Source organism: Macaca mulatta, chromosome 11 (genome assembly GCF_049350105.2).
Source record: "Macaca mulatta isolate MMU2019108-1 chromosome 11, T2T-MMU8v2.0, whole genome shotgun sequence".
NCBI classification, from domain to species: Eukaryota; Metazoa; Chordata; class Mammalia; order Primates; family Cercopithecidae; genus Macaca; species Macaca mulatta.
Genome location: NC_133416.1, coordinates 136261805 through 136274042, shown reverse-complemented (window position 1 = coordinate 136274042; position 12238 = coordinate 136261805). Strand labels below are relative to the sequence as shown.

General features: G+C 44.6%; 1 protein-coding gene across 8 annotated transcripts in view; it reads right to left on the bottom strand.

The window, feature by feature from the left end:
- GLT1D1 (glycosyltransferase 1 domain containing 1) overlaps positions 1–12238 on the bottom strand; it is a 125596-nt gene that overhangs the window by 93678 nt on the left and 19680 nt on the right. For all 8 annotated transcript variants that reach the window (XM_028830146.2, XM_002798840.4, XM_028830149.2 and 5 more), the window contains one exon: positions 817–922. In XM_028830146.2, the coding sequence (XP_028685979.2) occupies positions 817–922 (106 nt within the window). The remainder of the gene's footprint in view (positions 1–816; positions 923–12238) is intronic.

Sequence of the window (12238 nt, the reverse complement as noted above, 5' to 3'; positions counted from 1 at the left end):
GGTACCTGGAGGCTGCTGCCCATGGTTAGTATCTGGGATCAGAGACGTGCAGGGCAGCCCCAAGGATTATCACAGTGACCCCTGTGAGAAGCACCACTCAGAGCACATAGAGCTGTTCTCACAGCAGCTACCTCTCAGGTTCCCAGGACAGCTAGCGGGACATACCCAAGGAAAAGGCCTGAGCCACAGTTTAGAAATCCCTTCTTGCAAATGGCATTTATAGCTCAGAAAGCTACATAGATAAGACCCATGCCAAAGACAGTCTACTTGGGCAAACCTGATGCAAACTAGACCCTAATTTGTGTGCTGCTAAGGCTGGAGTTCGTCTGTGGTCTGTGTTTTCTACATTCAGAGCACCTCTTTTTTGAGAAGAGGGCTTTGCTCTCCCACCCAGGCTGGAGTGCAGCCATAGCACACTGCAGCCTTGGGCTCCTGGGCTCCAGCAATCCTCCCGCCTCAGCCTCCCAGGCAGCTGGGACCACAGGCGTGCCTCACTATCAAGTGATCCTCCTGCCTCTGCCTCCCAAGCACTGGGACCACAGGTGTGCCTCACTATGCCTGGCTCCATGCAGACCATTCTAAAGAGGCTTATCTAATATTAACTGTAGTTAAAGACTTAAGTGCAATAACCTGTTAGCAATGACGATTTGTGGCAAAACAAAAATGTACCAAATTAAAGAAAAGGTTACATGAAATTTGTTTTAAGTGATAAGATGTAAACCTTCCCGACAATTGGTGCCCTTGGTCTTTGGTTTCAATTAATTCCATCCACATAGTTTAAATGCTTGGCATGGGTGAAATTCTCGCAAGTATTACCTGGCTTCCTCAAGAACTCTGCCCATGACTGTGTTCTTTTCTTCCTGGTTGGCGTCTTCATTTACATCAGTTCCTCCAAAGATGATTCCAAAAGGGATTTGGTGGCCTGCAAAACGATGACAGTCACAAAGCAGAATTCAGCCCTAGAAACAGCCTTCACCAACCATTCCCAAGCAAGGATCTTAAACACTTAAGTTCCCAGATCACAGGAGCTGTGTGCTGCTGTATGTTCAGCTGCATCCACCTCTCCTGGATAGCAGAACGGGTATCACTACAATAAACACAACATCAAGAGGAACATGGGAGGCCCCGACCACTGTTGTCAGGCCTATCTTTCAATTCATTCATTTTAAACTTTAGCAAATAAAAAATATTGTTAGCCATCATCTATCAAAGCCAAGCTTATCATTCCTAGGAAATGGGCTAATCTGGCATCATCAAAATTCATGACAAAAAAAAAAGGGCTCTCCAAACTGAGTCCTATTGTTCAACACCAACAGGCACCGTGCTACCTTGGGACAAAAACAGGGGAGAGAGAGGCACAGACAACCTTGATGAAATCCTCAAGAACTGCTCAGTAGAGCAGGGATGATAAATTACGACAGGCACAACTAGGATGAGGGCCAAAATAACACAAGGTGCTGAGCGCATAAAGTGGGAAAGAATTTGCAAAGGGAGTATGTATATTCTGAGTGACGGGTCCTGTGCGGATGGGAGGCAGTGGGTGAGTCCACTCCCGGCTTCCTCGATGAACATTTCATAAGCGCAGAGGGGCAGGACAGGGCATTAGGCCTTTTGATGAGCACATCATAAGCGATTCCCCAAAAAGACTCCCAAAGGTCAACTAAAAATTTCAAAGAGACTATGGCCTACAAATCACCCCATAGACCAGATCTAACTGGAGTTCACCTGGTTAGATTTCTCAAATAAGCTATTTCTATCAAGATATTTAAAGGAGAAGATACTGATCTTTCCTTTCATTGGCCTTTGAATTGTTTTTGTCATGTAAATTAGCAGATCCCATCTTCTTTCTCTCTATCTAGGTCTCTCTCACCCTAGAATTCCACTGCTATGAATTCAGCCTCCAGATATCAAGCCCAACAATAACACGGACGGCTCCAGCAAGGCTGCTAAAAGTAGCACAATTTGAGAAGCAACTTACTTGTGCATTGGTGAAGACCAACTCTTTTTTTTTGGAGCTGTGTGTGTGTGTGCATGTGTGTGTGTGTGTGTGTATGTACTCACACAGAAAGACTGGCAAAAAGAAAAACACATATTGGTGGGAAAAAGATGCTTGCACAAAAAAGCCATAAATACACATTTCTATATGCACAGAATATCTGACGTGACAGTACACAAAATAATAACTGTTGTCACCTCTGGGAAAGAGACCTGGAAGGCTACAGATCTGGGATGGACCAGGCACGGTGGCTCACGCCTGTAATCCCAGCACTTGGAAGGTCAAGGTGGGCGGATCACCTGAGGCCAGGAGTTTGAGACCAGCCTGGGCAACATGGCAAAACTCTGTCTCTCTTTTTGTAAAAATACAAAAATTAGCCAGGTGTGGTGGTGCACACCTGTAATCCCACCTACTCCGAAGGCTGAGGCATGATAATCACTTGAACCCAAGAGGTAGAGGTTGGAGTGAGCTGAGATCACGCCACTGCACTGCAGCCTGGGTGATAGAGCGAGACTCTGCCTCAAAAAAAAAAAAAAAAAAAAAAAAAATCTGGGTTAGGAGTGAGACTTACTTTTCACTCTGTAACATTTTATATTGTTTGAATTTCTTACTGCAGACCTTAAGAACTTTTCCAAAAACACAGAGGGACATAGAAACGCCCACCCAGTAGAGATGGTTCACCATGGGTGATGGGTTTAGGCTTTGGGAGATGTTGGGACAGAGTGAAGATTTTTCTCATATGGGAAGGACATGAATCTGTGATAGGGAGAATAATTGCTCCCAGAGATGTCCACATCCTAATTCCCAGGACCCATGAGGCTGGGACGGGGAGGGGCATTACGGTAGACTATCCAGGCGGGCGGGACAGGGGAGGCACATTACGGTAGACTATCCAGGCGGGCGGGACAGGGGAGGGGCATTATGGTAGACTATCCAGGCGGGCGGGACAGGGGAGGCACATTACGGTAGACTATCCAGGCGGGCAGGACAGGGGAGGCACATTACGGTAGACTATCCAGGCGGGCGGGACAGGGGAGGCACATTACGGTAGACTATCCAGGCGGGCGGGACAGGGGAGGCACATTACGGTAGACTATCCAGGCGGGCGGGACAGGGGAGGCACATTACGGTAGACTATCCAGGCGGGCGGGACAGGGGAGGCACATTACGGTAGACTATCCAGGCGGGCGGGACAGGGTAGGCACATTACGGTAGACTATCCAGGCGGGCGGGACAGGGGAGGGGCATTATGGTAGACTATCCAGGCGGGCGGGACAGGGGAGGCACATTACGGTAGACTATCCAGGCGGGCGGGACAGGGTAGGCGCATTACGGTAGACTATCCAGGCGGGCGGGACAGGGGAGGGGCATTACGGTAGACTATCCAGGCGGGCGGGACAGGGGAGGCACATTACGGTAGACTATCCAGGCGGGCAGGACAGGGGAGGGGCATTTACGGTAGACTATCCAGGCGGGCGGGACAGGGGAGGCACATTACGGTAGACTATCCAGGCGGGCGGGACAGGGGAGGGGCATTACGGTAGACTATCCAGGCGGGCGGGACAGGGGAGGCACATTATGGTAGACTATCCAGGCGGGCAGGACAGGGGAGGGGCATTTACGGTAGACTATCCAGGCGGGCGGGACAGGGGAGGCACATTACGGTAGACTATCCAGGCGGGCGGGACAGGGGAGGCACATTACGGTAGACTATCCAGGCGGGCGGGACAGGGGAGGCACATTACGGTAGACTATCCAGGCGGGTTCAGCCTAACCACAGGGGTCGTTACAAGTGGAAGAGGGAGGCCAGAGAGTCAAGTTCAGCGTGAGGAAGACCTCACCAGTCCGATGGCTCTGGAGATGGAGGAAGGGCCATGAGCCAAGACATGTGGATGCCCCTCGAGGCTGGAAAAGACAAGAAAACAGATTCTCCCCAAGAGCCTCCAGGAAGGAGCGCAGCTGCTGACACCTGAATTTCAGCCTGGGAGACCCACTTCAGCTTTCCAACCTCCAGAACAGGCGCCCCTGTCACAGCCTCAGGGGTCCTGGGAAGTAGGATGTGGACATCTCTGGAGCAATTCTTCTCCAGAACTGGAGGTCAGGTGATGAACTGGTGTTGTCTGAAGCCGCTGGGTTTGTGGTAAATTATTACAACAGCAGTGGGAAACTGATACACCCTATTGCCACAAAGGGACCGTATTAGTCCATCTTTAAGCTGCTGATAAAGACATACCCAACTGGCATGGCAACTGGATATGTCTGGGCAATTTACAAAAGAAAGAGGTTTAATGGACTCACAGTTCCACAGGGCTGGGAGGTCTCCCAATCATGGCAAAAGGTGAAAGGCACATCTCACATGGCGGCAGACAAGAGAAGACAGCGTGTGCAGGGAGACTGCCCTTTATAAAACCATCAGATCACGAGAGACTTATTCACTATCATGAGAACAGCATGGGAAAGGCTCACCCCCATGATTCAACTACTTCCCACCAGGTCCCTCCTACAACACATGGGAATGTGGGAGATATAATTTAAGATGAGATTTGGATGGTGACACAGTCAAACTATATCTGGGACGTTCCCCCAATAAAACCTGCTACTGAAGGAGGCTAAGGAAAACAGTGGGAAAGTGGTTTTCAATGAAATTCCCAAAGACAGAAAAATAGACACCTAAAAGATACACACTATCAATGAGGTTGCTTAAAAGGTGTGAACATATTTAGTATGTAAGATGACAGCCCTTTCTTACTCTATCAGCCCAGCAGCAATAACTCGTATATGTCAAAGCTAATTTGGCCTATTTTGAGAAATCATAAGACTTTCTCTCCAGACAGCCCCAGGTTAGAATCCTGCTTCTCCACCTAGAACAGGCATGACTTTGGCCAAGCTACTCAGTTTCTCTGACCCCCAGCCATATCATCTGTGAAACGGAGATATTAATTAGCAGACTGGTGAGATGATATATGACATTCTGGTACAAGGCAGACCCCGTAAGTGAGAGCTAGTTTCACCATGTTTTATACTAAAGAAGTTTTAAACACATAAATCCAGAAATTAGCACTTAGAAGAATGGAATATGGGATACTTCACTTAGTTTTCTGGTTTTTTTTTGATGCTCATTCCGTTGTTAAGAAAATAACGTTTTAAATAAGTAGAATGTTAGCCTTAATGGCAAAAGACTATTATAAGGGTGGGTGCAGTGGCTCATGCCTGTAATCCCAGCACTTTGGGAGGCCGAATCGGGTGGATCACTTGAGGTCAGGAGTTCAAGACCAGCCTGGCCAACATGGTGAAACCCCGTCTCTACTAAAAATACAAAAATTAGCTGGATGCGGTAGCACACGCCTGTAATCCCAGCTACTTGGGAAGTTGAGGCAGGAGAATCGTTTGAACCTGGAAGGCAGAGGCTGCAGTGAGCCAAGACTGTGCCACTGCACTCCAGCCTGGGTGATAGAGCGAGACTCTGTCTCAAAAAAATAAGACTTTTATAAATTCACCCATGATTGCAATTGAAAAATTCTGGAAGTCCTGTACTATAACATGATGTAGATAAAATATTTTTGCAAACTCTCTTTTTATTATTGTACATATATGGTGTACAACATGATGTTTTAAAATACGTATACATTGTGGAATGACTAAATCAAGCTAATTAGGTCAAGCGTGGTGGCTCACACCTGTAATCTCAGCACTTTGGGAGGCCAAGGCAGGAGGACTGCTCCATTCCAGTAGTTTGAGACCAGCCTGGGAAACACAGCAAGACCCCACTTCTTTAAAAAAAAAAAAAATTCAAGCTAATTGACATATGTATGACCTCACGTATTTATCATTTATTTTGTGATGAGAACACTTAAAACCTACTACTCTCTTAAGAATTTTTTTTTCTGTTTTTTGAGACAGAGTCTCACTTGGTCACCCAGGCTAGAGTGCTGTGGTGCTATCTCGGCTCACTGCAGCCTCCGCATCCCAGGTTCAAGTGATGCTCTTGCCTCAGCCTCCCAAGTAGCTGGGATTACAGGCAGTGCCACCATGCCCAGCTAATTTTTGCATTTTTAATAGAGACAAGGTTTCACTATGTTGGCCAGGCAGGTCTCGAACTCATGACCTCAAACGATCCACCCATCTCAGCGTTCCAAAGTGCTGGGATTACAGGTATGAGCCACCACGCTTGGCCCATCTCTTAGCAATTTTCAAGTATACAATACATTGTTATTTACTACGGTCACCATGCTGTGCAATAAATCTTGAATGTATTCCTCCTAATAGAAATTTTTTTTTTTTTTTTTTTTTGAGACGGAGTCTCGCCCTGTCGCCCAGGCTGGAGTGCAGTGGTGCGATCTGGGCTCACTGCAAGCTCTGCCTCCTGGGTTCATGCCATTCTCCTGCCTCAGCCTCCTGAGTAGCTGGGACTACAGGCGCCCGCCACCATGCCCAGCTAATTTTTTTGAATTTTTTGTAGAGGCGGGGTTTCACTGTGTTAGTCAGGATGGTCTCCATCTCCTGACCTTGTGATCCGCCCGCCTCAGCCTCCCAAAGTGCTGGAATTACAGGCGTGAGTCACCACGCCCGGCCCCTAACTGAAATTTTGTACTTTTAACCAACGTTTCCCTAATCCCCTCATAATCCTGAGCACCTGGTAACCATTCTACTACTCTCTGCTTCTATGAATTTGACTTTTTAGATTTCACATACAAGTGAGAACCATGTGGTATTTGTATTTCTGTGCCTGGCTTATTGTATTTTATTTTGCATTATGTCCTCTAGGCTCATCCATGTTGTTACAAACAACAGAATATCCTTTGTTTTCCGTTACATATATATACACATTTTCTGTATCCATTTACCATCAATGGACACAGGTTGATTCCCTGTCCTGGCTATTTCGAATAGTGCTGCAGTGAACATGGGGTTGCAGATATCTTTTCCACACGGTGATTTCATTTGCTTTGCACATACACCCAGAAGTGGGATTGCTGGATCCTACGGTAGTTCTATTTTTCATTTTTCGAGGATATATTTGCAAACTCTTATTCTCTCTTCAAAACCCTATTCAGTCATCCCCTCATTTCTGAAATCGTCTCCAGGTTTCTCAGAAGCAAATCCTTTCCCTTCTATGTCATGCCATGTGTCATAAAGTCTTGGGTTTTATTTGTAGACTGGAAGATTCTCTTATTTATGTCTGTATCCCGTGCTCTAATATGATGGTTACTCAAAGTTAGGTCCTCAAACAGTATTTGCTGAAATGCACTGAGAATGAAGAGTGGTACACAAGCTATTTTCCAAGTAGGTTGACTCAGAGCCACCCACGTAACGGGTCTCATTCATAAATCCGTACTTGTGCTAGAGGTTTGTCTCTCCCAGTAGTCTGCTGAGAAAAACAGAAAATCATAGCTTCCTAAAATTGGCTTCTTCTTTTTTCTTTTTTGAGACGGAGTCTAACTCTCTCACCCAGGCTAGAGTGCAGGGGCGTGATCTCGGCTCACTGTAACCTCCACCTCCCAGGTTCAAGCTATTCTCCTGCCTCAGCCTCCCAAGTAGCTGGGATTACAGGTGCCCATCACCACGCTCAGCTAATTTTTATATTTTTGGTAGAGAAGGGGTTTCACTGTGTTGGCCAGCCTGGTCTCAAACTCCTGTCCTCGTGATCCCCCCCACCTCAGCCTCCTAAAGTGCTGGGATTACAAGCATGAGCCACTATGCCTGGCCCTAAACTTGGCTTCTCAATCATCCACCTGACCCTATCTGCTTCCTTATTAGGCTCAAGCCTAAAGCATATTCTTAAAAAGAAACAAGGCTAGGCGTGGTGGCTCAGGCCTGTAATCCCAGCAGTTTGGGAGGCCAAGGAGGGCGGATAATGAGGTCAGGAGTTCGAGACCAGCCTGACCAACATGGTGAAACCCCATCTCGACTAAAAATACAAAAATTAGCTGGGCATGGTGGAGCATGCCTGTAATCCCAGCTACTCAAGAGGCTGAGGCAGGAGAATCGCTTGAACCACGGGAGTCGGAGGTTGCAGTGAGCTGAGATCCCACCACTGTACTATAGCCTGGCGAAAGAGTGAAACTCTGCCTCAAAACAATAAATAAAAAATAAAAATAAATAAATAAAAAGAAACAGGAGGAGATTCACTAACACACTCTTGGCCAGCATCAAATTAACCTGTACGTTTTTCCTTGTGTGCCATTTAGGGTACATAGGAAAGAGTCCAGAAAGCATACTACCTGGGAACAGGTTCTATTACATCTAAGTTAAGGACACCTATAAAGTTATGTTCTCATACACTTGAAATGATGGATTGGTACGCATGTCAAAAACATTTTACAGACATGCCCAAGAGGGAGAAACAAATATAATGTGCTACTTTGACGTTCATATAATAATTGGTCCAGAGCTTAAGGAATTAAAGTTGATATTGTTCTTTAAAACATTTCCGGCCGGGTGCGGTGGCTCACACCTGTAATCCCAGCACTTTGGGAGACCGAGGCAAGCGGATCACGAGGTCAAGAGATTGAGGCCATCCTGGCTAACATGGTGAAACCCCGTCTCTACTAAAAATGCAAAAAATTAGCCGGGCATGGTGGTGGGCGCCTGCAGTCCCAGCTACTGGGGAGGCTGAGGCAGGAGAATGGCATGAACCTGGGGGGCAGAGCTTGCAGTGAGCCAAGATCACACCACTGCACTCCAGCCTGGGCGACAGAGCGAGACTGCATCTTAAAAAAAACAAAAAACAAAAATACACACAAACATTTCCAGGCTGGGTGAGGTGGCTCACACCTGTAATCTCAGCATTTTGGGAGGCCAACGGAGGTGAATCACCTGAGGTCAGAAGTTCAAGACTAGCCTGGCCAACATGATGAAATCCCGTCTCTACTAAAAATACAAAAATTAGCAGGGCGTGGTGGCACACACCTGTAATCCCAGCTACTTGGGAGGTTGAGACAGGAGAATTGCTTGAACCCAGGAGGCAGAGGTTCAGTGAGCCAAAATCTCGCCATTGTACTCCAACCTGGGTGACAAGAGCCAGACTCTGTCTCAAAAAAAAAAAAATGTGCATTACACCTGCAATATATCTGTAATGTGTATTAATGTTGTTAATGTGCTATTTCCCATTATTTGCATATTCTACTTAGCTATTTTATTTAATTATTTGCTCAGCAAATACTGATTTTAAACAGAAAAGCAAACTTCCACTTGTCCAAGATGTTAAGGTTTTACTTAGCAATATTTAATATACACAGTTATATAAATGTGACTAGTTATTACTTGGCAATACGTATCAAAAGCTTTAAAAATGCATATGCCCTTTGATCCTGCAAGATTATTTCTGGAAAATCCTAAAGGAAATGGGCTCCAAAGGTTTAAGCAGAAACCTGTTCATCATGATATTATTTATAACTGAGGGGAAAAATGGAAATAGGACGTGACCATTCATAACTATGCTGCAAAAGAACATTCAATGACAGAGGAAACATATACAATCTATTTCTAACACATTGTAAAATAGGTTGCTAAATTAGAAGTATATGATTACAATTTTTAAAATATACACACAAACTACAGAGCAAGAGTCAGATACAGCAATATCTCTGCATTCAAAGCATTTATCAAAGTGCTTAGCACATACTAAATACTCCACAAAAAATGTTTTTATATATTATATATAAGAAATATATATAGAAATATATTTATTTTTATACATATATTTATATTTTTATATATTTGATATATTTATATACATATTTTTATATATTTGTATCTTTAAAAAAATATATATATATATATATTTTTTTTTTTTCGATACAGAGTCTCACTCTGTTGCCCAGACTGGAGTGCAGGGGCATGATCTCAGCTCACTGCAACCTTCACCTCCCGGGTTCAAGTGATTCTCCTGCCTCAGCCTCCCAAGTAGCTGGGATTACAGGTGCCCGCCATCACGCTCAGCTAATTTTTTTTGTATTTTTAGTAGAGATGGGGCTTCACCATGTTGGCCAGGCTGATCTCAAAATCTTGACTTCAAGTGATCTGCCTGCCTCGGCCTTCAAAGTGCTGGGATTACAAGTGTGAGGCACCACACCCAGACTACAAATATTTTTCAAAAGAAGTTGCAAGCTTATATTGTAAAAGTATACCTTTTTTGCAAAATTAATTTTAAATAAAAACATAAATAAAACCAAAAACACAGACACAAACAGTGGTCATTTCTGGGTGGTGAAATTGCAGGTACTATATTTTCTTCTTTGTATTTTTACGTAGTTTCCAAGTCACCTCTGTAAGTAATTTAAAAATCAGTAAGTGCTATATATATTTAAATACAGTTTAATGAATAGAAGGCTGTCTAAGAAATGCATAGTGTATGCATAGAATGAAATATCACACAGCCAGTTAATCACAGGGTAGGTAGTTAATCAATGTCTGCAGCTCATGCAGAGAAAGTCCCCGGATACTTTGTTAAGTGAAAACCTCACAGTGCAGAGGGCCGTCTCTTCTGACTGACAATGGTTCTGGTGCTTTTCATACATGATGCTACACGGACAGACTTTAACCCTCAAAAACACAACTCTGAGGAATAAATACTGTTTAATTTCCATATGGACAACAACTAGGAACGAACGAGTAAAAGTTTAACCACATTTACTAAGAGTAGCATGGCTTCCGTTCTTGATATTTATTCGATTGAGCAATGTAATTGATTTGTTTCCTCTGGGCAACAGGTTGGTTTTGCAGAGGGCACCTCTCCTCTTTCAACTCTTAGGAGAAGCAAACCTAACTTCAGATGACTCTGTGTTTATTTGAAGCAGAGGTCAAGCACGGTAAAATTGAGAACTGTAAGTTCGAAGGAAAAAACAAAAATCCAGCCATCTGACTAGAGGAGAAATAGGTCCTTGCCCATCTGTTAGAATATGAACTGGAATAACCTTTCCATATAGCATTTTGTCACTGTCAATCAAAACAAAAGTTACACAGCCCTTTGGCCCACAGGCTTTCCTAGGAATTTGTATTTCCAACATCCACATACAATGGAGTAAAGAAATAAAATAGAAAATACTTCAGCCTTGCTTGGAAGAGCAAAAAACCAAGAGAGAGACTTTTAATAAGTATGGTGCATTCTCACAGTGGAATACCTCACAGCGAATAAAAAGAATAAGATAGATGTAGCTTTGTGGATTTGGAAAAAAGCTAAGATATGAGTTAAATGTACAGACCTAACCCCACTTGTGGGAATAAAATGTTCCACATATGTGTGTAAAACATTTAAAAAGAAATAATAGGGGCCGGCCGCACTTGGTGGCTCCAGCCTGCAATCCCAGGACGTTGGGAGGCCAAGGAGGGCGAATAACTTTAAGTCAGAAGATGGAGACCAGCCTGGCCAACACAGTGAAAGCCGATTTCCACTAAAAATACAAAAATCAGCTGGGCGTGGTGGCACGCACCTGTAATCCCAGCTATCCTGGAGGCTGAGGCACAAGAATTGCTTGAGCTTGCTAGGCAGAGGTTGCAGTGAGCCCAGATCATGCCACTGCACTCCAGCCTGGGCCACAGAGTGAGACTCCATCTCAAAAAAAAAGAGAAGAAAAAGAAAAAAAAAAGAATAATAAATATCACTTTACAGAAAATGACACAACTTATTGGGAGTGGGGTGGGAGGAAGGAGAGCATCAGGAAGAATAGCTAATGGATTCTGGGCTTAATACCTCGGTGATGGGATGATCTGTACAGCAAACCACCATGGCACACGTTTACCTCTATAACAAATCTACACATCCTGCACGGGTACTGCTGAATTTAAAATAAAAGAAGAGAAAAAGAAAAGAAAACAACACAACTCACAGTCAACAGAATCACTATACCCAGGGCCGAGGCTTTGTGACTGCATGAAAGAGTTGCAACAGTCAGTGACAACCTTTCAAAGGTTTCTACTGAGCTATCAGGGGTTCGGAACTTCATCTTGGCCTATAAGGAAAGTTAAACTCTATACTTCTTTCACATTCAGAGACAAAGCTCAGACTGTGTTTCACTACACTTAAAACTGAATTCAAGGCTGGGTGCAGTGGCTCATGCCTTTAATCTCAGCCCTTTGGGAGGCCAGGGTGGGTGGATTGCTTGAGTCCAAGAGTTCAAGACCAGCCTGGGCAATATGGCAAGACCGCGTCTCTAAAAATATGCCAAAAAAAATAGCTGGGCATTGTAGCACATACCCGTAGTCCCAGCTACTCGGGAGGCTGAGGTGGGAGGGTTATTTGAG